The following is a 26,535-nucleotide window of genomic DNA, read 5'->3' as shown; positions in this document are numbered from 1 at the left end:
TGGCATGCACATGTATACATGGAAGGACAGGAAAGACACATAACTGTCACTTTAGAATGCAGCAATGCATGCAGCTACTGACTTTGCCCAGTGTCACTGAACAGCCTCCCTGTTTCTCTAGGTAAACTTTCACTTCCAGTTTGCAGATCACCAGAAAACTGCTTAGTTTATGAAATGAATGGTAATGTGTTGTCCCCAAAGGAACCTGGATGGATTAGACCCATGATGGCCATAAAGTCCTGTTAACCGGCCACACAAGGTGGCTTCTGCATGTTGCAACCTATGCTGTGTGGGCTTACTGTGTATGCCAGCGATGTTATGGGCAAATCATATGTAGGTTCTTCACATCAAAAACCTTTGCGGCTTTGAAGGTTTTTGAGGCTAGGATTGGCTCCTTGCTACTGTACGGTTCCCCCATTTGGATTTCGGCAATAAATAAATCATTTAATTTATTACATTCCAAATTCCTTCGGAAACTAATGGGGCTCCCTAGATGTGTGCCTTATGCTGCGTTGTGCATTGAGATGGGCCAAACAACTCTAGAAACCTTGGCATGGATAAGGGCCATAAAATATTGGCTGTATATACATTTTCTAGTGGGATCCAATAGCTATATTCCCTTTCTGTTACCAGATCACTTTATTTCAGAATGGTATACTTTGATCTTTAGAAAGGTTGAAGCTATTGGTTTCCCCTTGGAATCACTCCTTATGCTCACAAAGGTGGAAGCCTTCAGACTAGTTAAGAATAGGCTCTTGGATCTTGATTTTCATAATTTGACTCGTGCTGCCAAGACAACCTGTTCTCTGACTACATTATTAATCCCATGCGAGCGTGGAATTATGGCAGCATATCGTCGTCTGCTGATTAATCCCACCCAGAGGAGAGCCTTGGCTACTGCAAGATGTGCTGCCATCAGCTCTGCTGGAGGGAAGATTAAAGAATATGGAACGTTCTAAAAGAGTTTGTTCATGTGATAGGACTATGGTTGAAACACTTGACCATTCTTTGTTTCTATGCCCTAAATACAATAAGATACGCATGAAATACATGAATTCCATTTTCTTGCAATGTTCTCAGTGGCATGAGTGTTATAAGATACCCAATCTCCTGAACAGCTCTGATGTGCTCTTTTGTGAAACTGTTGCAAATGTTATACTGGAAATTAGTAATTTTAGCAATTTTAACTATTTCTTAACCTTGTTTTGTTTTAAAATTTTGTCCTGTTTTATATGCCAATAAAGGCTTGTGTTGTTGTAGGTTCTTCACATGAGTTGTAGTACAGTTCAAACAAACAACCAGCGAAGTTGCACAGAGAAGCTTTTGGCCTCACCAGCCTAATTTTTAAAAGGAGCCTGAGAGCTTCGATTTAATTTAGCCCACCAGTCTTCCTTTCTTAAGCTTGACTTAACTGTGATGAACCGGGACTTTGTATGGGTAACACAGTGGGAAAGTCTTTACGCTAGTGCAAAGGCCCATAGGCAACTGCTTTTGCTGCCACCATTTCACAACCCTCACAAGGAGTTTTAATGGCTTCCCGAACGTGCCTCTGCTTTCCATCAGCCAACCCAGAGAACCTCCGAACTTTTCCAGCTGTCCCCCGCCCTCTCCCTGGACTGTCCCAGAGCTCCTTTTCAACCCCTTTCCTTTTTCTCTTTCCAAGATCGTATCCCCGCCTTTTCAGAGACCTGCTTTCGGTGGCTCTCCAAATAAAACAAGATAAAGTTATAAAAACAAGAACGCTGTGCAAATGAACAACCGATTAAAAATCAGCCAACCAAACTCGGCCATTCCAAAGAACGTCAAGGCCAGAGGCACAGAACAGCTCCCAGTGATGTGGAAGAATGATCTTCCTTTTAACTTCCTGCTTCCACCTGCTTGTTGCTTTGCGCCTCTCTGGCCGCGTCGTTGTCGAGGGAGCGGGATTTGTCAGCCGTGAGAGAGTCGAGGGAAGGGGAAGATCTAGCGAGCAGCAGAGCCGGAGCCAGATGTGGAGCCAACCGAGGGACGGGCGGCGCAGCCATTCCTGGGCCGGGCTTCAGGGCGGAGCTTTGGGAGCGGATTTCGGAGCGAGCCACGGAGGCGGCCTGCGTCTTTACGCACGGGGAAGAGACTTGCCTTTGCCTGGCCGAGCAGCCTTCCCGCCGCCTAGAGATGGAACCGGGTCGAGCGACTTCAGCAGGTCAGGATGCGCAGAGACGAACCGGTCTGGGAGGAGCGCATGGGGGTGTGTGTATGCGTGCATGCACCAGGGCAGTGCCGCCCCGCCCCCCCTCCAAGGGCCTACACAAATTAAAGCGAGGCTGGGTGAAGAATTGCTGTCTTGGGGCTGTGTTCAGGACGGCTGGGGCATGCGTGTGAATCCAGAAGGTCCCCGTTTGAATGGCCAGTTAAACTCGTGTCTGCTGGGGCTGCCAACCTCCGGGGGGGGGGGCACTGGCGTTTTTCCTGGAATTGTAACTGATCTGCAGATTACAGAGATCAATTCCTCCCCCCACCCCGGAGGAAAGGGCAGTCCTGGAAAGTGAACTTTTAAAAAATCAGTTCTCTCCTCTTCCTAAAGCCCTTCCTCTCCAAGCTTCACACTGCAATCTCCTGGAGTTTTCCAGTCACAGTTGGCAACCGCGGGCATTGCAGAGAGGAAGTGGAGCCTCCTGTTCCATTTGGCAAGATGATGCACCACAATGCGTGTGTGAAGAGATTGGGGTGGGGGGCAGCTTGCCACATCTTGAAATTCAAGTAATTCCTACCAAAACATAAGTTTTGTGCAAGTCGTAGTCCTTCTGAATGTCTTGGGAGACGCTAAACATGCCATTTCCATCCTCAGTGTCTTCACCATTCAAGATGCCTGTTTTTGCCCCTGAAGCTGCTCTGTCATCCTGTCCACCTTTCTGTTGCAGGGGCCCAAGCAGCAGACTCTCTTGCCCGGGAGAAACAGCCGAGCAGGGAAAAGAAGTCCCAGGATGGTGGGTCAATCCACCGCAGCTGGACCAAGTCTCTCTTGGGCTTCGAAAGTGCTGATCTTTCCAGCTGGCATCGCTTTGTCTGCTTGCTGAACAGGCCTACTGACCCTGCAGGCCTGGGAGTCTTCCGATTCCTCTTTGGTGAGTCTTGCCTTCTGGCTTCTGAGCAGAGAAGGGCTCATGGTACCCTGGAGACCATGTTGAAGAAAGTCCTCTGAGGGGTGTGTGAGATGCCGTTTGCCCTGTTCTGTTTGGGAATGGAGATGGTCAGAGTACTGTGAAACATGGTGACTGTAACAAGGGATCCTATTCTTGTCCTGGATTAAGCAAACTCCCAGGAAATTGGGATACCGGCTGCTCCTACCAAAGACAAACTGGGAGCCTGCCAGGGCTTGTGGATGGGATAAGCAATTGAGGCATTTCCACTGCCTTTGTACTGTGAGTTCTTAGAGGTTGGGCAAACCAAATTTCCCAATTTCTTTGTTTTCCTTTACTCTCTCTAATTGAGGTTCATTTGCTTTTAGTGTTGTAAGGAACTCCTCCTCTCAGATAGATCTGCCTAAGTTCTGACAGGAGGAAGCCTTCCTGGCATCTCCATCACCTTCTGAGATTTGGGGGGCGGGGGGCTGCCTGGAAGGCCTTCTCTGTGCTGGCCCCAGCGCTTTGGAACCTTCTTCCCCTGGAGGTCTATCAGGTGCCAACTCTGCAAGAGTTGAGGTACCTGGTCAAGACCACCTTCTGGACCCAAGCATACAGGTGATTGCTCCTGGGTGATGCCTCTCCCCCATATCCCCTTTTAGTTGATATTGCTATTACTCTATGGGTTCAACCCCAACCCAATTTTGAAAACATGTTGGGGGGCATTATGGCGGGTGGTTGATTATGTATTTTAGGAGGGTTAGGGTGGGGAGATGGGAATGATTTTAAAGTAGTTTTTGTGATGCTTTTAAGATGTTTTATGATTGTACCTGGCCTGGGACTTCGGTGATGGGCAAAAAATAAGTATCGGTATGCGGATAAATATAAAATAAATAAATAAGGCCAATGAGCTTGCTCATTCCTCCTCATGAGACTGTTAATTGGGAAGTTTATTTTTTTTAATTTACAAAATAATATCGAGTTCTTCACTGTCCTGAAAACTTAACTTTTGTGTGGATAATCCTATTTTGCTGCCTTACTCATGTACTCAATCATAAAGTTCTTCCTGTATTGTATATGCTTTTTAATCCGTTTTTTATTATTGTTGTACTGTTGTCTATGCCAATAAAGGCTTGCTGAAAGAATCATAAAGTTTTCTGTTAGAACAGTAATGATACTCTGATTCTAACACTTCAGTTATACAAAGGCTAGGGACATTTATTCTGTTTCCAGCATCTGGAGAACCTGAAATCCATTTGTGTGCCAGTATTAGCAGGCTGACATATTTCAAGAATGGTGGCTTTTTTTGTGTGGTACTTTCACTGTTATATTTGGGATAGGTGGGGCATATAGCTTCAGATGTCCTTTCTCCCAGAAGATACAAGCATCAAATTGACTCCATATATGATAGTTGCTTGGGGCGATCACCCTTAAATGCTGGATTCGGTTATGTTTTTTCAATGATCCTAACAGCCCCATTGCACCCTTCCCAAACTTCAGTCATCTGCCTGGTGGGCCCACATCAAGCTTAAGATCTCCTCCCTGGGTTTCACTTGGGACCAGCTCCTTATGCTCCTCTCCAGTGAGATATGCTACCGTATCAAGGAACGGTTATTTGACCAAGAACATCAATTTCTAGTCAGCAAAGCAAGGAGCTTGTTTTCCCCCATCCATTTTGGTATTATGCCCGAGAAATGCTGCATATTTAAACATCTTTATTTAAGCTGCATATTTAAGCTGCATATTTAAGCTGCATATTTAAACATCTTGCTCGACTCTAAGTTGAGGTGGTTGTTCACCAGAGCGAGAACTAATACATTTCCTCTTACCTTTTCCTCGGAGAGATTTATGACATCCTTACAGCAAAAGCGTACATGTGCATATTGCTTAACCTCTCAGGAGTCATTGGAGCACATTTCATTAGTCTGCCCAAAATTTACAGATCTCAAACCTAGTTCGTTTTTCAAGGCCCCAATATCGGTTTACCTGTGCCCCCTCATTTTAAATTGAACCACCTCTTGAACAATAAGGATCCCAAGCAATTGGAAATGGTGGCCAAATTCCTGCTCAATATTGTGAAATAATCCTCTGGGTCTCCTTTAAAAAAAATTATTATTATTATTTCCCTGAAATTTGCACTTTATGAAATACGAGCAGTCATTTTACTTTGTACCCGGATTATACTATCACACAGTTTATCTCTGTATTTATCTCCTGATGCCTAATAAAGGTCTCTGAACTGTATAGTTGCTTGGGGTGTGCTTACAGAGCAGTTCGTTCTCTTCTCCCCCCGCCCACACACACATTATCTATGTCTCCCAGCAGGCTTGTCTTGTCCTTTACAAAGTTGCTCTCCAAATCTGATTTTAGGTTATGCTGGCCACAGAAAATGCCCAATTTTCCTGAAAGCTATAAAAGAAGGAAAGAGGAAGCTATAATGCTGTATAGCAACAAGTTCTCCACATCTTGTCACGGATATGTTTGCAATTCCCTAAATTGTGGCTTCTGCACAGTAGAATTAGAACTAGCCAGCATTTTCAGAGGCCAGCAGGCATCCCAAATGTTTGAGCAAAACAACCTCTGGCTCTGCATTGTGGTCAATGCTTCTGCCTTATCTGTGAGAGTGGTAGACTTTGGACTTGGCAGAGGACAGAGCATGTGGTGATGGGCAGGGCCTTTGGGAAAGATGTTCTCTGAGATTCTCTGAAAATAAACAGCTGTGCCTTATATGGTTTGAAATATTGCCCAGAAGTTGCTTAAATTGACAGGAGGAATCCTTGTGGAATTGGGCTTCAGTTTGGGGCTGGTTGTTGAGGAATTCTGAAGATATCTGAGGTTCTTATCATGCACCCCCCTAATGCATAAATGTCAACAGAGGCAGTTTTATTTGAGGATTGTGTGATCACACCAACCTGTCCAGTTCATATAGTATAGGACCATCTATGTTCCATAGGGTTTGACTAGCAATATTGGACTTGCCACATAGTTCTTAATTCCTGAGGGTTATATCTCATGTTTACCTTGGCAATGAAATGCTAACTTGGGAGCAAAATAACTTCTCATCTAAATGTGGCCCAAGAAGAGACAGCAATCCTAAGTCAGTCTAAAGCAGGGGTAGGGAACCTGCGGCTCTCCAGATGTTCAGGAACTACAATTCCCATCAGCCCCTGCCAGCATGGCCAATTGGCCATGCTGACTGGGGCTGATGGGAATTGTGCCACCCCCCCCCCCCCCCACCCCCCCCCCCCCCCACCCCCCCCCCCCCCCACCCCCCCCCCCCCCCACCCCCCCCCCCCCCCACCCCCCCCCCCCCCCACCCCCCCCCCCCCCCACCCCCCCCCCCCCCCACCCCCCCCCCCCCCCACCCCCCCCCCCCCCCACCCCCCCCCCCCCCCACCCCCCCCCCCCCCCACCCCCCCCCCCCCCCACCCCCCCCCCCCCCCACCCCCCCCCCCCCCCACCCCCCCCCCCCCCCACCCCCCCCCCCCCCCACCCCCCCCCCCCCCCACCCCCCCCCCCCCCCACCCCCCCCCCCCCCCACCCCCCCCCCCCCCCACCCCCCCCCCCCCCCACCCCCCCCCCCCCCCACCCCCCCCCCCCCCCACCCCCCCCCCCCCCCACCCCCCCCCCCCCCCACCCCCCCCCCCCCCCACCCCCCCCCCCCCCCACCCCCCCCCCCCCCCACCCCCCCCCCCCCCCACCCCCCCCCCCCCCCACCCCCCCCCCCCCCCACCCCCCCCCCCCCCCACCCCCCCCCCCCCCCACCCCCCCCCCCCCCCACCCCCCCCCCCCCCCACCCCCCCCCCCCCCCACCCCCCCCCCCCCCCACCCCCCCCCCCCCCCACCCCCCCCCCCCCCCACCCCCCCCCCCCCCCACCCCCCCCCCCCCCCACCCCCCCCCCCCCCCACCCCCCCCCCCCCCCACCCCCCCCCCCCCCCACCCCCCCCCCCCCCCACCCCCCCCCCCCCCCACCCCCCCCCCCCCCCACCCCCCCCCCCCCCCACCCCCCCCCCCCCCCACCCCCCCCCCCCCCCACCCCCCCCCCCCCCCACCCCCCCCCCCCCCCACCCCCCCCCCCCCCCACCCCCCCCCCCCCCCACCCCCCCCCCCCCCCACCCCCCCCCCCCCCCACCCCCCCCCCCCCCCACCCCCCCCCCCCCCCACCCCCCCCCCCCCCCACCCCCCCCCCCCCCCACCCCCCCCCCCCCCCACCCCCCCCCCCCCCCACCCCCCCCCCCCCCCACCCCCCCCCCCCCCCACCCCCCCCCCCCCCCACCCCCCCCCCCCCCCACCCCCCCCCCCCCCCACCCCCCCCCCCCCCCACCCCCCCCCCCCCCCACCCCCCCCCCCCCCCACCCCCCCCCCCCCCCACCCCCCCCCCCCCCCACCCCCCCCCCCCCCCACCCCCCCCCCCCCCCACCCCCCCCCCCCCCCACCCCCCCCCCCCCCCACCCCCCCCCCCCCCCACCCCCCCCCCCCCCCACCCCCCCCCCCCCCCACCCCCCCCCCCCCCCACCCCCCCCCCCCCCCACCCCCCCCCCCCCCCACCCCCCCCCCCCCCCACCCCCCCCCCCCCCCACCCCCCCCCCCCCCCACCCCCCCCCCCCCCCACCCCCCCCCCCCCCCACCCCCCCCCCCCCCCACCCCCCCCCCCCCCCACCCCCCCCCCCCCCCACCCCCCCCCCCCCCCACCCCCCCCCCCCCCCACCCCCCCCCCCCCCCACCCCCCCCCCCCCCCACCCCCCCCCCCCCCCACCCCCCCCCCCCCCCACCCCCCCCCCCCCCCACCCCCCCCCCCCCCCACCCCCCCCCCCCCCCACCCCCCCCCCCCCCCACCCCCCCCCCCCCCCACCCCCCCCCCCCCCCACCCCCCCCCCCCCCCACCCCCCCCCCCCCCCACCCCCCCCCCCCCCCACCCCCCCCCCCCCCCACCCCCCCCCCCCCCCACCCCCCCCCCCCCCCACCCCCCCCCCCCCCCACCCCCCCCCCCCCCCACCCCCCCCCCCCCCCACCCCCCCCCCCCCCCACCCCCCCCCCCCCCCACCCCCCCCCCCCCCCACCCCCCCCCCCCCCCACCCCCCCCCCCCCCCACCCCCCCCCCCCCCCACCCCCCCCCCCCCCCACCCCCCCCCCCCCCCACCCCCCCCCCCCCCCACCCCCCCCCCCCCCCACCCCCCCCCCCCCCCACCCCCCCCCCCCCCCACCCCCCCCCCCCCCCACCCCCCCCCCCCCCCACCCCCCCCCCCCCCCACCCCCCCCCCCCCCCACCCCCCCCCCCCCCCACCCCCCCCCCCCCCCACCCCCCCCCCCCCCCACCCCCCCCCCCCCCCACCCCCCCCCCCCCCCACCCCCCCCCCCCCCCACCCCCCCCCCCCCCCACCCCCCCCCCCCCCCACCCCCCCCCCCCCCCACCCCCCCCCCCCCCCACCCCCCCCCCCCCCCACCCCCCCCCCCCCCCACCCCCCCCCCCCCCCACCCCCCCCCCCCCCCACCCCCCCCCCCCCCCACCCCCCCCCCCCCCCACCCCCCCCCCCCCCCACCCCCCCCCCCCCCCACCCCCCCCCCCCCCCACCCCCCCCCCCCCCCACCCCCCCCCCCCCCCACCCCCCCCCCCCCCCACCCCCCCCCCCCCCCACCCCCCCCCCCCCCCACCCCCCCCCCCCCCCACCCCCCCCCCCCCCCACCCCCCCCCCCCCCCACCCCCCCCCCCCCCCACCCCCCCCCCCCCCCACCCCCCCCCCCCCCCACCCCCCCCCCCCCCCACCCCCCCCCCCCCCCACCCCCCCCCCCCCCCACCCCCCCCCCCCCCCACCCCCCCCCCCCCCCACCCCCCCCCCCCCCCACCCCCCCCCCCCCCCACCCCCCCCCCCCCCCACCCCCCCCCCCCCCCACCCCCCCCCCCCCCCACCCCCCCCCCCCCCCACCCCCCCCCCCCCCCACCCCCCCCCCCCCCCACCCCCCCCCCCCCCCACCCCCCCCCCCCCCCACCCCCCCCCCCCCCCACCCCCCCCCCCCCCCACCCCCCCCCCCCCCCACCCCCCCCCCCCCCCACCCCCCCCCCCCCCCACCCCCCCCCCCCCCCACCCCCCCCCCCCCCCACCCCCCCCCCCCCCCACCCCCCCCCCCCCCCACCCCCCCCCCCCCCCACCCCCCCCCCCCCCCACCCCCCCCCCCCCCCACCCCCCCCCCCCCCCACCCCCCCCCCCCCCCACCCCCCCCCCCCCCCACCCCCCCCCCCCCCCACCCCCCCCCCCCCCCACCCCCCCCCCCCCCCACCCCCCCCCCCCCCCACCCCCCCCCCCCCCCACCCCCCCCCCCCCCCACCCCCCCCCCCCCCCACCCCCCCCCCCCCCCACCCCCCCCCCCCCCCACCCCCCCCCCCCCCCACCCCCCCCCCCCCCCACCCCCCCCCCCCCCCACCCCCCCCCCCCCCCACCCCCCCCCCCCCCCACCCCCCCCCCCCCCCACCCCCCCCCCCCCCCACCCCCCCCCCCCCCCACCCCCCCCCCCCCCCACCCCCCCCCCCCCCCACCCCCCCCCCCCCCCACCCCCCCCCCCCCCCACCCCCCCCCCCCCCCACCCCCCCCCCCCCCCACCCCCCCCCCCCCCCACCCCCCCCCCCCCCCACCCCCCCCCCCCCCCACCCCCCCCCCCCCCCACCCCCCCCCCCCCCCACCCCCCCCCCCCCCCACCCCCCCCCCCCCCCACCCCCCCCCCCCCCCACCCCCCCCCCCCCCCACCCCCCCCCCCCCCCACCCCCCCCCCCCCCCACCCCCCCCCCCCCCCACCCCCCCCCCCCCCCACCCCCCCCCCCCCCCACCCCCCCCCCCCCCCACCCCCCCCCCCCCCCACCCCCCCCCCCCCCCACCCCCCCCCCCCCCCACCCCCCCCCCCCCCCACCCCCCCCCCCCCCCACCCCCCCCCCCCCCCACCCCCCCCCCCCCCCACCCCCCCCCCCCCCCACCCCCCCCCCCCCCCACCCCCCCCCCCCCCCACCCCCCCCCCCCCCCACCCCCCCCCCCCCCCACCCCCCCCCCCCCCCACCCCCCCCCCCCCCCACCCCCCCCCCCCCCCACCCCCCCCCCCCCCCACCCCCCCCCCCCCCCACCCCCCCCCCCCCCCACCCCCCCCCCCCCCCACCCCCCCCCCCCCCCACCCCCCCCCCCCCCCACCCCCCCCCCCCCCCACCCCCCCCCCCCCCCACCCCCCCCCCCCCCCACCCCCCCCCCCCCCCACCCCCCCCCCCCCCCACCCCCCCCCCCCCCCACCCCCCCCCCCCCCCACCCCCCCCCCCCCCCACCCCCCCCCCCCCCCACCCCCCCCCCCCCCCACCCCCCCCCCCCCCCACCCCCCCCCCCCCCCACCCCCCCCCCCCCCCACCCCCCCCCCCCCCCACCCCCCCCCCCCCCCACCCCCCCCCCCCCCCACCCCCCCCCCCCCCCACCCCCCCCCCCCCCCACCCCCCCCCCCCCCCACCCCCCCCCCCCCCCACCCCCCCCCCCCCCCACCCCCCCCCCCCCCCACCCCCCCCCCCCCCCACCCCCCCCCCCCCCCACCCCCCCCCCCCCCCACCCCCCCCCCCCCCCACCCCCCCCCCCCCCCACCCCCCCCCCCCCCCACCCCCCCCCCCCCCCACCCCCCCCCCCCCCCACCCCCCCCCCCCCCCACCCCCCCCCCCCCCCACCCCCCCCCCCCCCCACCCCCCCCCCCCCCCACCCCCCCCCCCCCCCACCCCCCCCCCCCCCCACCCCCCCCCCCCCCCACCCCCCCCCCCCCCCACCCCCCCCCCCCCCCACCCCCCCCCCCCCCCACCCCCCCCCCCCCCCACCCCCCCCCCCCCCCACCCCCCCCCCCCCCCACCCCCCCCCCCCCCCACCCCCCCCCCCCCCCACCCCCCCCCCCCCCCACCCCCCCCCCCCCCCACCCCCCCCCCCCCCCACCCCCCCCCCCCCCCACCCCCCCCCCCCCCCACCCCCCCCCCCCCCCACCCCCCCCCCCCCCCACCCCCCCCCCCCCCCACCCCCCCCCCCCCCCACCCCCCCCCCCCCCCACCCCCCCCCCCCCCCACCCCCCCCCCCCCCCACCCCCCCCCCCCCCCACCCCCCCCCCCCCCCACCCCCCCCCCCCCCCACCCCCCCCCCCCCCCACCCCCCCCCCCCCCCACCCCCCCCCCCCCCCACCCCCCCCCCCCCCCACCCCCCCCCCCCCCCACCCCCCCCCCCCCCCACCCCCCCCCCCCCCCACCCCCCCCCCCCCCCACCCCCCCCCCCCCCCACCCCCCCCCCCCCCCACCCCCCCCCCCCCCCACCCCCCCCCCCCCCCACCCCCCCCCCCCCCCACCCCCCCCCCCCCCCACCCCCCCCCCCCCCCACCCCCCCCCCCCCCCACCCCCCCCCCCCCCCACCCCCCCCCCCCCCCACCCCCCCCCCCCCCCACCCCCCCCCCCCCCCACCCCCCCCCCCCCCCACCCCCCCCCCCCCCCACCCCCCCCCCCCCCCACCCCCCCCCCCCCCCACCCCCCCCCCCCCCCACCCCCCCCCCCCCCCACCCCCCCCCCCCCCCACCCCCCCCCCCCCCCACCCCCCCCCCCCCCCACCCCCCCCCCCCCCCACCCCCCCCCCCCCCCACCCCCCCCCCCCCCCACCCCCCCCCCCCCCCACCCCCCCCCCCCCCCACCCCCCCCCCCCCCCACCCCCCCCCCCCCCCACCCCCCCCCCCCCCCACCCCCCCCCCCCCCCACCCCCCCCCCCCCCCACCCCCCCCCCCCCCCACCCCCCCCCCCCCCCACCCCCCCCCCCCCCCACCCCCCCCCCCCCCCACCCCCCCCCCCCCCCACCCCCCCCCCCCCCCACCCCCCCCCCCCCCCACCCCCCCCCCCCCCCACCCCCCCCCCCCCCCACCCCCCCCCCCCCCCACCCCCCCCCCCCCCCACCCCCCCCCCCCCCCACCCCCCCCCCCCCCCACCCCCCCCCCCCCCCACCCCCCCCCCCCCCCACCCCCCCCCCCCCCCACCCCCCCCCCCCCCCACCCCCCCCCCCCCCCACCCCCCCCCCCCCCCACCCCCCCCCCCCCCCACCCCCCCCCCCCCCCACCCCCCCCCCCCCCCACCCCCCCCCCCCCCCACCCCCCCCCCCCCCCACCCCCCCCCCCCCCCACCCCCCCCCCCCCCCACCCCCCCCCCCCCCCACCCCCCCCCCCCCCCACCCCCCCCCCCCCCCACCCCCCCCCCCCCCCACCCCCCCCCCCCCCCACCCCCCCCCCCCCCCACCCCCCCCCCCCCCCACCCCCCCCCCCCCCCACCCCCCCCCCCCCCCACCCCCCCCCCCCCCCACCCCCCCCCCCCCCCACCCCCCCCCCCCCCCACCCCCCCCCCCCCCCACCCCCCCCCCCCCCCACCCCCCCCCCCCCCCACCCCCCCCCCCCCCCACCCCCCCCCCCCCCCACCCCCCCCCCCCCCCACCCCCCCCCCCCCCCACCCCCCCCCCCCCCCACCCCCCCCCCCCCCCACCCCCCCCCCCCCCCACCCCCCCCCCCCCCCACCCCCCCCCCCCCCCACCCCCCCCCCCCCCCACCCCCCCCCCCCCCCACCCCCCCCCCCCCCCACCCCCCCCCCCCCCCACCCCCCCCCCCCCCCACCCCCCCCCCCCCCCACCCCCCCCCCCCCCCACCCCCCCCCCCCCCCACCCCCCCCCCCCCCCACCCCCCCCCCCCCCCACCCCCCCCCCCCCCCACCCCCCCCCCCCCCCACCCCCCCCCCCCCCCACCCCCCCCCCCCCCCACCCCCCCCCCCCCCCACCCCCCCCCCCCCCCACCCCCCCCCCCCCCCACCCCCCCCCCCCCCCACCCCCCCCCCCCCCCACCCCCCCCCCCCCCCACCCCCCCCCCCCCCCACCCCCCCCCCCCCCCACCCCCCCCCCCCCCCACCCCCCCCCCCCCCCACCCCCCCCCCCCCCCACCCCCCCCCCCCCCCACCCCCCCCCCCCCCCACCCCCCCCCCCCCCCACCCCCCCCCCCCCCCACCCCCCCCCCCCCCCACCCCCCCCCCCCCCCACCCCCCCCCCCCCCCACCCCCCCCCCCCCCCACCCCCCCCCCCCCCCACCCCCCCCCCCCCCCACCCCCCCCCCCCCCCACCCCCCCCCCCCCCCACCCCCCCCCCCCCCCACCCCCCCCCCCCCCCACCCCCCCCCCCCCCCACCCCCCCCCCCCCCCACCCCCCCCCCCCCCCACCCCCCCCCCCCCCCACCCCCCCCCCCCCCCACCCCCCCCCCCCCCCACCCCCCCCCCCCCCCACCCCCCCCCCCCCCCACCCCCCCCCCCCCCCACCCCCCCCCCCCCCCACCCCCCCCCCCCCCCACCCCCCCCCCCCCCCACCCCCCCCCCCCCCCACCCCCCCCCCCCCCCACCCCCCCCCCCCCCCACCCCCCCCCCCCCCCACCCCCCCCCCCCCCCACCCCCCCCCCCCCCCACCCCCCCCCCCCCCCACCCCCCCCCCCCCCCACCCCCCCCCCCCCCCACCCCCCCCCCCCCCCACCCCCCCCCCCCCCCACCCCCCCCCCCCCCCACCCCCCCCCCCCCCCACCCCCCCCCCCCCCCACCCCCCCCCCCCCCCACCCCCCCCCCCCCCCACCCCCCCCCCCCCCCACCCCCCCCCCCCCCCACCCCCCCCCCCCCCCACCCCCCCCCCCCCCCACCCCCCCCCCCCCCCACCCCCCCCCCCCCCCACCCCCCCCCCCCCCCACCCCCCCCCCCCCCCACCCCCCCCCCCCCCCACCCCCCCCCCCCCCCACCCCCCCCCCCCCCCACCCCCCCCCCCCCCCACCCCCCCCCCCCCCCACCCCCCCCCCCCCCCACCCCCCCCCCCCCCCACCCCCCCCCCCCCCCACCCCCCCCCCCCCCCACCCCCCCCCCCCCCCACCCCCCCCCCCCCCCACCCCCCCCCCCCCCCACCCCCCCCCCCCCCCACCCCCCCCCCCCCCCACCCCCCCCCCCCCCCACCCCCCCCCCCCCCCACCCCCCCCCCCCCCCACCCCCCCCCCCCCCCACCCCCCCCCCCCCCCACCCCCCCCCCCCCCCACCCCCCCCCCCCCCCACCCCCCCCCCCCCCCACCCCCCCCCCCCCCCACCCCCCCCCCCCCCCACCCCCCCCCCCCCCCACCCCCCCCCCCCCCCACCCCCCCCCCCCCCCACCCCCCCCCCCCCCCACCCCCCCCCCCCCCCACCCCCCCCCCCCCCCACCCCCCCCCCCCCCCACCCCCCCCCCCCCCCACCCCCCCCCCCCCCCACCCCCCCCCCCCCCCACCCCCCCCCCCCCCCACCCCCCCCCCCCCCCACCCCCCCCCCCCCCCACCCCCCCCCCCCCCCACCCCCCCCCCCCCCCACCCCCCCCCCCCCCCACCCCCCCCCCCCCCCACCCCCCCCCCCCCCCACCCCCCCCCCCCCCCACCCCCCCCCCCCCCCACCCCCCCCCCCCCCCACCCCCCCCCCCCCCCACCCCCCCCCCCCCCCACCCCCCCCCCCCCCCACCCCCCCCCCCCCCCACCCCCCCCCCCCCCCACCCCCCCCCCCCCCCACCCCCCCCCCCCCCCACCCCCCCCCCCCCCCACCCCCCCCCCCCCCCACCCCCCCCCCCCCCCACCCCCCCCCCCCCCCACCCCCCCCCCCCCCCACCCCCCCCCCCCCCCACCCCCCCCCCCCCCCACCCCCCCCCCCCCCCACCCCCCCCCCCCCCCACCCCCCCCCCCCCCCACCCCCCCCCCCCCCCACCCCCCCCCCCCCCCACCCCCCCCCCCCCCCACCCCCCCCCCCCCCCACCCCCCCCCCCCCCCACCCCCCCCCCCCCCCACCCCCCCCCCCCCCCACCCCCCCCCCCCCCCACCCCCCCCCCCCCCCACCCCCCCCCCCCCCCACCCCCCCCCCCCCCCACCCCCCCCCCCCCCCACCCCCCCCCCCCCCCACCCCCCCCCCCCCCCACCCCCCCCCCCCCCCACCCCCCCCCCCCCCCACCCCCCCCCCCCCCCACCCCCCCCCCCCCCCACCCCCCCCCCCCCCCACCCCCCCCCCCCCCCACCCCCCCCCCCCCCCACCCCCCCCCCCCCCCACCCCCCCCCCCCCCCACCCCCCCCCCCCCCCACCCCCCCCCCCCCCCACCCCCCCCCCCCCCCACCCCCCCCCCCCCCCACCCCCCCCCCCCCCCACCCCCCCCCCCCCCCACCCCCCCCCCCCCCCACCCCCCCCCCCCCCCACCCCCCCCCCCCCCCACCCCCCCCCCCCCCCACCCCCCCCCCCCCCCACCCCCCCCCCCCCCCACCCCCCCCCCCCCCCACCCCCCCCCCCCCCCACCCCCCCCCCCCCCCACCCCCCCCCCCCCCCACCCCCCCCCCCCCCCACCCCCCCCCCCCCCCACCCCCCCCCCCCCCCACCCCCCCCCCCCCCCACCCCCCCCCCCCCCCACCCCCCCCCCCCCCCACCCCCCCCCCCCCCCACCCCCCCCCCCCCCCACCCCCCCCCCCCCCCACCCCCCCCCCCCCCCACCCCCCCCCCCCCCCACCCCCCCCCCCCCCCACCCCCCCCCCCCCCCACCCCCCCCCCCCCCCACCCCCCCCCCCCCCCACCCCCCCCCCCCCCCACCCCCCCCCCCCCCCACCCCCCCCCCCCCCCACCCCCCCCCCCCCCCACCCCCCCCCCCCCCCACCCCCCCCCCCCCCCACCCCCCCCCCCCCCCACCCCCCCCCCCCCCCACCCCCCCCCCCCCCCACCCCCCCCCCCCCCCACCCCCCCCCCCCCCCACCCCCCCCCCCCCCCACCCCCCCCCCCCCCCACCCCCCCCCCCCCCCACCCCCCCCCCCCCCCACCCCCCCCCCCCCCCACCCCCCCCCCCCCCCACCCCCCCCCCCCCCCACCCCCCCCCCCCCCCACCCCCCCCCCCCCCCACCCCCCCCCCCCCCCACCCCCCCCCCCCCCCACCCCCCCCCCCCCCCACCCCCCCCCCCCCCCACCCCCCCCCCCCCCCACCCCCCCCCCCCCCCACCCCCCCCCCCCCCCACCCCCCCCCCCCCCCACCCCCCCCCCCCCCCACCCCCCCCCCCCCCCACCCCCCCCCCCCCCCACCCCCCCCCCCCCCCACCCCCCCCCCCCCCCACCCCCCCCCCCCCCCACCCCCCCCCCCCCCCACCCCCCCCCCCCCCCACCCCCCCCCCCCCCCACCCCCCCCCCCCCCCACCCCCCCCCCCCCCCACCCCCCCCCCCCCCCACCCCCCCCCCCCCCCACCCCCCCCCCCCCCCACCCCCCCCCCCCCCCACCCCCCCCCCCCCCCACCCCCCCCCCCCCCCACCCCCCCCCCCCCCCACCCCCCCCCCCCCCCACCCCCCCCCCCCCCCACCCCCCCCCCCCCCCACCCCCCCCCCCCCCCACCCCCCCCCCCCCCCACCCCCCCCCCCCCCCACCCCCCCCCCCCCCCACCCCCCCCCCCCCCCACCCCCCCCCCCCCCCACCCCCCCCCCCCCCCACCCCCCCCCCCCCCCACCCCCCCCCCCCCCCACCCCCCCCCCCCCCCACCCCCCCCCCCCCCCACCCCCCCCCCCCCCCACCCCCCCCCCCCCCCACCCCCCCCCCCCCCCACCCCCCCCCCCCCCCACCCCCCCCCCCCCCCACCCCCCCCCCCCCCCACCCCCCCCCCCCCCCACCCCCCCCCCCCCCCACCCCCCCCCCCCCCCACCCCCCCCCCCCCCCACCCCCCCCCCCCCCCACCCCCCCCCCCCCCCACCCCCCCCCCCCCCCACCCCCCCCCCCCCCCACCCCCCCCCCCCCCCACCCCCCCCCCCCCCCACCCCCCCCCCCCCCCACCCCCCCCCCCCCCCACCCCCCCCCCCCCCCACCCCCCCCCCCCCCCACCCCCCCCCCCCCCCACCCCCCCCCCCCCCCACCCCCCCCCCCCCCCACCCCCCCCCCCCCCCACCCCCCCCCCCCCCCACCCCCCCCCCCCCCCACCCCCCCCCCCCCCCACCCCCCCCCCCCCCCACCCCCCCCCCCCCCCACCCCCCCCCCCCCCCACCCCCCCCCCCCCCCACCCCCCCCCCCCCCCACCCCCCCCCCCCCCCACCCCCCCCCCCCCCCACCCCCCCCCCCCCCCACCCCCCCCCCCCCCCACCCCCCCCCCCCCCCACCCCCCCCCCCCCCCACCCCCCCCCCCCCCCACCCCCCCCCCCCCCCACCCCCCCCCCCCCCCACCCCCCCCCCCCCCCACCCCCCCCCCCCCCCACCCCCCCCCCCCCCCACCCCCCCCCCCCCCCACCCCCCCCCCCCCCCACCCCCCCCCCCCCCCACCCCCCCCCCCCCCCACCCCCCCCCCCCCCCACCCCCCCCCCCCCCCACCCCCCCCCCCCCCCACCCCCCCCCCCCCCCACCCCCCCCCCCCCCCACCCCCCCCCCCCCCCACCCCCCCCCCCCCCCACCCCCCCCCCCCCCCACCCCCCCCCCCCCCCACCCCCCCCCCCCCCCACCCCCCCCCCCCCCCACCCCCCCCCCCCCCCACCCCCCCCCCCCCCCACCCCCCCCCCCCCCCACCCCCCCCCCCCCCCACCCCCCCCCCCCCCCACCCCCCCCCCCCCCCACCCCCCCCCCCCCCCACCCCCCCCCCCCCCCACCCCCCCCCCCCCCCACCCCCCCCCCCCCCCACCCCCCCCCCCCCCCACCCCCCCCCCCCCCCACCCCCCCCCCCCCCCACCCCCCCCCCCCCCCACCCCCCCCCCCCCCCACCCCCCCCCCCCCCCACCCCCCCCCCCCCCCACCCCCCCCCCCCCCCACCCCCCCCCCCCCCCACCCCCCCCCCCCCCCACCCCCCCCCCCCCCCACCCCCCCCCCCCCCCACCCCCCCCCCCCCCCACCCCCCCCCCCCCCCACCCCCCCCCCCCCCCACCCCCCCCCCCCCCCACCCCCCCCCCCCCCCACCCCCCCCCCCCCCCACCCCCCCCCCCCCCCACCCCCCCCCCCCCCCACCCCCCCCCCCCCCCACCCCCCCCCCCCCCCACCCCCCCCCCCCCCCACCCCCCCCCCCCCCCACCCCCCCCCCCCCCCACCCCCCCCCCCCCCCACCCCCCCCCCCCCCCACCCCCCCCCCCCCCCACCCCCCCCCCCCCCCACCCCCCCCCCCCCCCACCCCCCCCCCCCCCCACCCCCCCCCCCCCCCACCCCCCCCCCCCCCCACCCCCCCCCCCCCCCACCCCCCCCCCCCCCCACCCCCCCCCCCCCCCACCCCCCCCCCCCCCCACCCCCCCCCCCCCCCACCCCCCCCCCCCCCCACCCCCCCCCCCCCCCACCCCCCCCCCCCCCCACCCCCCCCCCCCCCCACCCCCCCCCCCCCCCACCCCCCCCCCCCCCCACCCCCCCCCCCCCCCACCCCCCCCCCCCCCCACCCCCCCCCCCCCCCACCCCCCCCCCCCCCCACCCCCCCCCCCCCCCACCCCCCCCCCCCCCCACCCCCCCCCCCCCCCACCCCCCCCCCCCCCCACCCCCCCCCCCCCCCACCCCCCCCCCCCCCCACCCCCCCCCCCCCCCACCCCCCCCCCCCCCCACCCCCCCCCCCCCCCACCCCCCCCCCCCCCCACCCCCCCCCCCCCCCACCCCCCCCCCCCCCCACCCCCCCCCCCCCCCACCCCCCCCCCCCCCCACCCCCCCCCCCCCCCACCCCCCCCCCCCCCCACCCCCCCCCCCCCCCACCCCCCCCCCCCCCCACCCCCCCCCCCCCCCACCCCCCCCCCCCCCCACCCCCCCCCCCCCCCACCCCCCCCCCCCCCCACCCCCCCCCCCCCCCACCCCCCCCCCCCCCCACCCCCCCCCCCCCCCACCCCCCCCCCCCCCCACCCCCCCCCCCCCCCACCCCCCCCCCCCCCCACCCCCCCCCCCCCCCACCCCCCCCCCCCCCCACCCCCCCCCCCCCCCACCCCCCCCCCCCCCCACCCCCCCCCCCCCCCACCCCCCCCCCCCCCCACCCCCCCCCCCCCCCACCCCCCCCCCCCCCCACCCCCCCCCCCCCCCACCCCCCCCCCCCCCCACCCCCCCCCCCCCCCACCCCCCCCCCCCCCCACCCCCCCCCCCCCCCACCCCCCCCCCCCCCCACCCCCCCCCCCCCCCACCCCCCCCCCCCCCCACCCCCCCCCCCCCCCACCCCCCCCCCCCCCCACCCCCCCCCCCCCCCACCCCCCCCCCCCCCCACCCCCCCCCCCCCCCACCCCCCCCCCCCCCCACCCCCCCCCCCCCCCACCCCCCCCCCCCCCCACCCCCCCCCCCCCCCACCCCCCCCCCCCCCCACCCCCCCCCCCCCCCACCCCCCCCCCCCCCCACCCCCCCCCCCCCCCACCCCCCCCCCCCCCCACCCCCCCCCCCCCCCACCCCCCCCCCCCCCCACCCCCCCCCCCCCCCACCCCCCCCCCCCCCCACCCCCCCCCCCCCCCACCCCCCCCCCCCCCCACCCCCCCCCCCCCCCACCCCCCCCCCCCCCCACCCCCCCCCCCCCCCACCCCCCCCCCCCCCCACCCCCCCCCCCCCCCACCCCCCCCCCCCCCCACCCCCCCCCCCCCCCACCCCCCCCCCCCCCCACCCCCCCCCCCCCCCACCCCCCCCCCCCCCCACCCCCCCCCCCCCCCACCCCCCCCCCCCCCCACCCCCCCCCCCCCCCACCCCCCCCCCCCCCCACCCCCCCCCCCCCCCACCCCCCCCCCCCCCCACCCCCCCCCCCCCCCACCCCCCCCCCCCCCCACCCCCCCCCCCCCCCACCCCCCCCCCCCCCCACCCCCCCCCCCCCCCACCCCCCCCCCCCCCCACCCCCCCCCCCCCCCACCCCCCCCCCCCCCCACCCCCCCCCCCCCCCACCCCCCCCCCCCCCCACCCCCCCCCCCCCCCACCCCCCCCCCCCCCCACCCCCCCCCCCCCCCACCCCCCCCCCCCCCCACCCCCCCCCCCCCCCACCCCCCCCCCCCCCCACCCCCCCCCCCCCCCACCCCCCCCCCCCCCCACCCCCCCCCCCCCCCACCCCCCCCCCCCCCCACCCCCCCCCCCCCCCACCCCCCCCCCCCCCCACCCCCCCCCCCCCCCACCCCCCCCCCCCCCCACCCCCCCCCCCCCCCACCCCCCCCCCCCCCCACCCCCCCCCCCCCCCACCCCCCCCCCCCCCCACCCCCCCCCCCCCCCACCCCCCCCCCCCCCCACCCCCCCCCCCCCCCACCCCCCCCCCCCCCCACCCCCCCCCCCCCCCACCCCCCCCCCCCCCCACCCCCCCCCCCCCCCACCCCCCCCCCCCCCCACCCCCCCCCCCCCCCACCCCCCCCCCCCCCCACCCCCCCCCCCCCCCACCCCCCCCCCCCCCCACCCCCCCCCCCCCCCACCCCCCCCCCCCCCCACCCCCCCCCCCCCCCACCCCCCCCCCCCCCCACCCCCCCCCCCCCCCACCCCCCCCCCCCCCCACCCCCCCCCCCCCCCACCCCCCCCCCCCCCCACCCCCCCCCCCCCCCACCCCCCCCCCCCCCCACCCCCCCCCCCCCCCACCCCCCCCCCCCCCCACCCCCCCCCCCCCCCACCCCCCCCCCCCCCCACCCCCCCCCCCCCCCACCCCCCCCCCCCCCCACCCCCCCCCCCCCCCACCCCCCCCCCCCCCCACCCCCCCCCCCCCCCACCCCCCCCCCCCCCCACCCCCCCCCCCCCCCACCCCCCCCCCCCCCCACCCCCCCCCCCCCCCACCCCCCCCCCCCCCCACCCCCCCCCCCCCCCACCCCCCCCCCCCCCCACCCCCCCCCCCCCCCACCCCCCCCCCCCCCCACCCCCCCCCCCCCCCACCCCCCCCCCCCCCCACCCCCCCCCCCCCCCACCCCCCCCCCCCCCCACCCCCCCCCCCCCCCACCCCCCCCCCCCCCCACCCCCCCCCCCCCCCACCCCCCCCCCCCCCCACCCCCCCCCCCCCCCACCCCCCCCCCCCCCCACCCCCCCCCCCCCCCACCCCCCCCCCCCCCCACCCCCCCCCCCCCCCACCCCCCCCCCCCCCCACCCCCCCCCCCCCCCACCCCCCCCCCCCCCCACCCCCCCCCCCCCCCACCCCCCCCCCCCCCCACCCCCCCCCCCCCCCACCCCCCCCCCCCCCCACCCCCCCCCCCCCCCACCCCCCCCCCCCCCCACCCCCCCCCCCCCCCACCCCCCCCCCCCCCCACCCCCCCCCCCCCCCACCCATGGACTGTCTGCTCTTGGACTAGCAGAGTCTATTTTGCCAAATGAGACTAGCTTAATATCTGTTATCTGTGGCTTTTCAAATAGAAATACATGCTATGCATTGTTCAGTTGTTGTTGATATATATATCCAGGAAGAGGAATTTGTGGAATAATGGCAGCTACATGGAATCAGAGAAATGGACAGACCCATCCTCACTGCTTGGATAGATTTGGGATTCCCCTGCTCCAGTTTTCTCTTTACTCATCCCTTCCTCAGACTCTTTGACCCACGTGTGGACATTGTGCAGGCTGAGTGGTCACCCTTCAAAAAGACACCATGGTTGAAGCCTCTTTTGGTTGATCTGTCACCCTGGCGAGCAAAGCTGCAGGAAATTGAGAAGTCACTGGACAACCAGACTGAGGTGGTCTTCATTGCAGACTTCCCAGGTACCCCATGGGACTTGAACGCTGGCTACCAGGATAGGCCAATTCACCCTGAGCTTAAATCTTGGTCAAGGGTTCGTAGGTTATGTGTCATTAGACCTGAACTTACCTTCACTTGCAAGTTGTATGTCATACTTCTCATGTGGGTCAGAGGTGGCCTTTGGTAACAGTTGTATAAGAGGAGTGCAAGAGGAGCTCGGGGCCTGCGTTTCAGTTACTCATGCCTTGGTTGCCCCGTAACAGGTCTGCACCTTGAAAACTTTGTCAGTGAGGACCTCGGCAACACCAGTCTCCACTTGCTGAAGGGGGAAGTGGCTGTGGAGATTGTCAATAAGCAGATGAATCACACACTGCAAGAAGGAGATAGAATACAGGTGAGAGCTTAGAACCTGAGTGTATGGGAGGTGAAACTCCTTCAGTGGTTTTTCAGTATCTCCAGTGAACCTGAAGCTCTGCCCCAAGTGAAGGAGGAAGGCGAGGGTTGTTTACCAGCCACTCACCCCATGATCTAAGAAAGTATGACCTGCACATCTGCTTAAATCAAAGCTTGAAAATCCCATGAGGGCAGACATCATTAGGTCATTGTGAGTTCGGTTGTGATTCAGTGGCACACTCTACCTTTTTGGTAGGCATCACCTGAATGTATGAAATATTTATGCAAGGGCAGAGGTGTAGCTCCAAGGGGATGAGGGTGGGGGGGTGCACAACGCACCGGGGGGGGTGCCCCTGTGGGGGTGTGGTGAGGGCATTCCGGGGGCAGAGGACGCACCGGGCGCTTTTCCCCCTTGCTATGCCTTTGTGTAGGGGATGGGGACTGTTGTGGAGGAGGAAAGACCATGGGAAGTTTTTATGGGAAGAATTTTCACTACAGCCCCTTCCTTATTGTGAACCCTGTGATAGAAAGCACCTGAAGTTTTTTCAGATCCACACGAGTTCTTTGAAATGTCAGATATAAGACTGGGAGGCATCTGCAGAAGCCTTATGCTGTGGGGAGACTTGTTAGCTACCTACTTCTGCCACAACTGCTCCTTCCGTTCTTGGTCACAGTTGCCAGCTGGTGAATACCATAAAGTCTTCACAGTGTCCCAAGAGCCCTCCTGCTACATGTATATCTATGTCAACACTACTGAAGCAGCTCTTGAGCAGAACTTCACTCGGCTTCAGGTTCTGCGGGAGAAGGTCAAGAATGGGAGTGGTGAGTCATGCTGGTGGCGAAGGGGGATGGACAAATCAGTCCCCCAACTGGATTTGAAGCTCTTGGACACCTGTCTGTACTGGACTTGTCCACATTGGCCTCTTTTAGACTGCTTTTGTTTTCAGGGGGACTTGCCACCTTCTGAGCCTGATCTGTTGTTTTTGTCCCTTCCCTCCCCATAGAAACTGAGCCTCTCCCCCCAGAGCTTCAGCCCATTTTGGATGGTTCCCTGGAAAACGTGAGCCAGACAGACCCCGTTGTTGAAGCTTTCCTTCAACGGGAGCGGCGGATGGAGGAGCTGCAAAAACGGCGCAATGCCACACTGGTGGAGCGTTTCAACCGTTTCACCAACAAGAAGTATTTCATCTTCCGGAGAAGGTGTGGACAAGTTCCCAGCCATAGCTTCTGTCCTCTTCCTCCTCATGAGACTCTTACTGCATTGAGATGTGTTACTGCCTCACTAAGGTTGCTTTTAGGATAACTGTTCTGCCAAATTGCTCCCCTTTGTCACAGAAATAAGCAGTGCTGTGAGTACTTAGAGTAGAGTATGATTGTTCTTTTTGAAAGCAACTAAATATAAGCCAGATGTGGCACAGAAGGCATGCTCATCTCCTTCTGCTGGCTCACATGGGACAGGTCCCAGACATGTCAGTAGGATGCTGCCTGCTTTTTGCCTTTGTTTTGCAGCTATGCATCATGGAGTTTTAGTGAGAATGCACCCCTGCATTGAGTTCCGAGTGGAACCATCATTGCAGAAGAGCAGCACAACAGCAGCAGTAAAAAAAAAACTTGATTAGACCTAAGTTCCAGTCTCCTAATGAGAGGAAGAAAGTTTTGCAAAACCCTATTCTTCCAAGGACGGTTATAAAACCAGTGGTTTTTATCCATGAAGCTGTTCTGCTCTAGTTGGCTCATTTCTGCTTCATAAGAACATAAGAAAGAGCCTGCTGGATCAGACCAGAGTCCATCTAGTCCAGCACTCTGCTACTCGCAGTGGCCCACCAGGTGCCTTTGGGAGCTCACATGCAGGATGTGAAAACAACGGCCTTCTGCTGTTACCGCTCGTGAGCACCTGGTCTGCTAAGGCATCTGCAGTCTTAGATCAAGGAGGATCAAGATTGGTAGCCATAGATCGACTTCTCCTCCATAAATCTGTCCAAACACCTTTTAAAGCTATCCAGGTTAGTGGCCGTCACCACCTCCTGTGACAGCGTATTCTTGGATGTGGCTATGAATAACATTTAGACTAGCGTGATTTGGCTCTTCGGAAGGATTCCTGTGAGCATCCCATCACTACTCGCTTGCTTTAACTATCCGTCAGTCCTTGCCAATTCTCACACTGCTTTCAAGGAGTGCTGTATCAAAGAGGCTTACCAAGAACTGCTGGGGACTGGCAAAATTTGGACTGAGGTTAAATGCAGGTTTTTCTGAATGTGATGTATGATTGTTTCAGTTTTCTGGCTTTCTTGACTGGGTGCCATATTTATCCATTTTCCTTCCTTGTATTTGTAGCCTTCTGATGACCTGGATCTCCCTACGGAACTTAGTCTTGGGGCGCCCATCCCTGGACCAGCTAGCACAAGAGGTGGCTTATGCCAATATGCAGTATGATGTGGACTCTACTTTAAGCAGCGAAGACACATCCCCAAAAGAACCCGAGCGTTCTGATCTCTGAACTACCTCAACCAGCCTCCTGGGCTCATCGCACAATGAAGCCAAGTAAAACTCTATGTGCACCTCAGGGAGCTGCTCCCTGGCTGGTGCTGCAGCTGTCAGGGTCTGAACCTGGAGAAAGGCTTCAACAGATGCCTCCCTGGATTCCTGTTTTTCAATGGACAACCTGCAGGTTCTAGACCAGACTTCTGAACCATGACCAGTTGTCATCCTGCTGCTCTGACGCCTGTAGTTTGGCTTTAGGGGGATGTTTGTACAGTGTCTTGAGGAAAGGAGGGCAGGAGGGGAGTACAACCAAACAGGGATTCTCTCAGGATAGTGGCTCCATGGGCATTGTGGGATGGCTGTTGCACAGTGGGACTCAAAGTACACAGTGGGACTTACAGTATTAGGTTTCCCTTGCAGCAGGCAGGTAGTTCTGGGAGTGGGAATCTTGTTGGCAAAAGGAGGGGAGCGTCAGGAACTACAGGGGCTGACTGGATTAACACCTGGAAGGAATCCAGAGAGGCTGAACAGTAGGAAGAAGGAAGAAGCCAAAGGCCAGATGCAGTGGGGGGTGATGTGGAATGGTTGCCCTTTGTAGTAAAAGGGTGTATGGTGAACCATGTAGCCTATCACTGTCTACCCTAAATGGAACAACAGCTGCTGACTTTCCAAGTGTTGTCACTGCTTTTAGCACCTGAACTGGGGATCTTTTACTGGCAAAGCATATCCCACTCTTCTACTGGAGCCACACTCTGTCTCCTGAAGACATCCCCCTCTGCTCACTTCATGTAACTGAGAGTCAGCTGGCAGCCTCCTGAATGATCAGCCAAATATCAGACCCTTGGCTGGGGCACAGTAACCATTTTTTTGGTTAAGAACCATTGCTGACATCCAAAGCACCAAGTATTTTTTAAATTAAAAAGTGTATTGAACTACCTCTTGTGTTCCTTAGTCTTTTCTACTACAGGTCATCTTCTCCCTGTTATCTTTGGGGAGTTTCACAGGGTTGTAGATGGGTCTGCTAATACAACACCTGAGCTATTTTTAAATCATTTTGATCCAGTGTCCACAATAGATGTGGATAAAATCTTGGGATCTGTGAATGCCACTACTTGTTCCCTGGATCCTTCCCCATCCTGGCTAATAAAATAATTAAGAACCACATCAACGGGCCCTTAGCATCTATTATAAATCAGCCATTAACTCAGGGTACCTTCCAATGGTGTGATTCAAATAATTTAACAACTGGTTGTTCACAAGCACCATTTTAATAACTGGTTCTGCCGAAGTAGTGTGAACCTGCTGAATCCCACCACTAGCACCTTCCCTTGGCCACTCAAATTGGCATTTATCCACTACTTAAAAAAACATCCCTACAAAAATTATGTGGCCGATTATCACCTGGTCTCCAGTTTACTCTTTCTGGGCAAAGTGATTGAGACTGGATCAACTCTCAGATCAACTCATCTAGACCCTTTTCAATCTGGCTTCAGACCAAGCTATGGGACAAAGACAGCTCTGCTAGCTTTAGTTAACAACCTCTGTCTGATTGTAGACAGAAGCCAAACCTTTCTATTGTTCTTATTTGATTAATTTACAGCTGTTGATCAGTGGTGGGATTCAAATAATTTAACAACCGGTTTCGGTGGTGGGATTCAAATAATTTAACAACTGGTTGTTTACAAGCACCATTTTAACAACCGGTTCTGCCGAAGTGGTGTGAACCTGCTGAATCCCACAACTGCCTTTGATGCAGTACATCATACCATCTTGTTGAGGAGTCTGGAGACAGAAGTAGGTATCATTAGGTGTGTTGAACTGGATCAAATCACTCCTTGTGGATCTGACTCAAAAGGTTGCTGTTGGAAATCAGTTGTCATTGGTGTGGGACCTATCTTGAGAGTTCTCTGGGGTGCAATTCTATTCAATATCTGGGTGAAG

The 26,535-nt window shown here is 73.0% G+C and overlaps 1 protein-coding gene across 1 annotated transcript; it reads left to right on the top strand.

Annotated features, from left to right (window-relative positions):
* The first annotated feature begins 1,673 nt into the window (after positions 1 to 1,673).
* GGCX (gamma-glutamyl carboxylase) lies at positions 1,674 to 25,530 on the top strand. Its single transcript, XM_048512128.1, has 7 exons — positions 1,674 to 2,182; positions 2,901 to 3,172; positions 21,476 to 21,743; positions 21,984 to 22,114; positions 22,788 to 22,935; positions 23,118 to 23,313; positions 24,448 to 25,530. The coding sequence occupies exons 1-7, from the start codon at positions 2,155 to 2,157 to the stop codon at positions 24,608 to 24,610; spliced, it is 1,206 nt and encodes a 401-aa protein (XP_048368085.1). The 5' UTR covers positions 1,674 to 2,154; the 3' UTR covers positions 24,611 to 25,530.
* The last annotated feature ends 1,005 nt before the right edge of the window (positions 25,531 to 26,535 follow it).

This window comes from Sphaerodactylus townsendi, linkage group LG12 (genome assembly GCF_021028975.2).
Source record: "Sphaerodactylus townsendi isolate TG3544 linkage group LG12, MPM_Stown_v2.3, whole genome shotgun sequence".
Lineage (NCBI taxonomy): Eukaryota > Metazoa > Chordata > Lepidosauria > Squamata > Sphaerodactylidae > Sphaerodactylus > Sphaerodactylus townsendi.
This window is presented reverse-complemented; position numbering and strand designations above follow the sequence as displayed.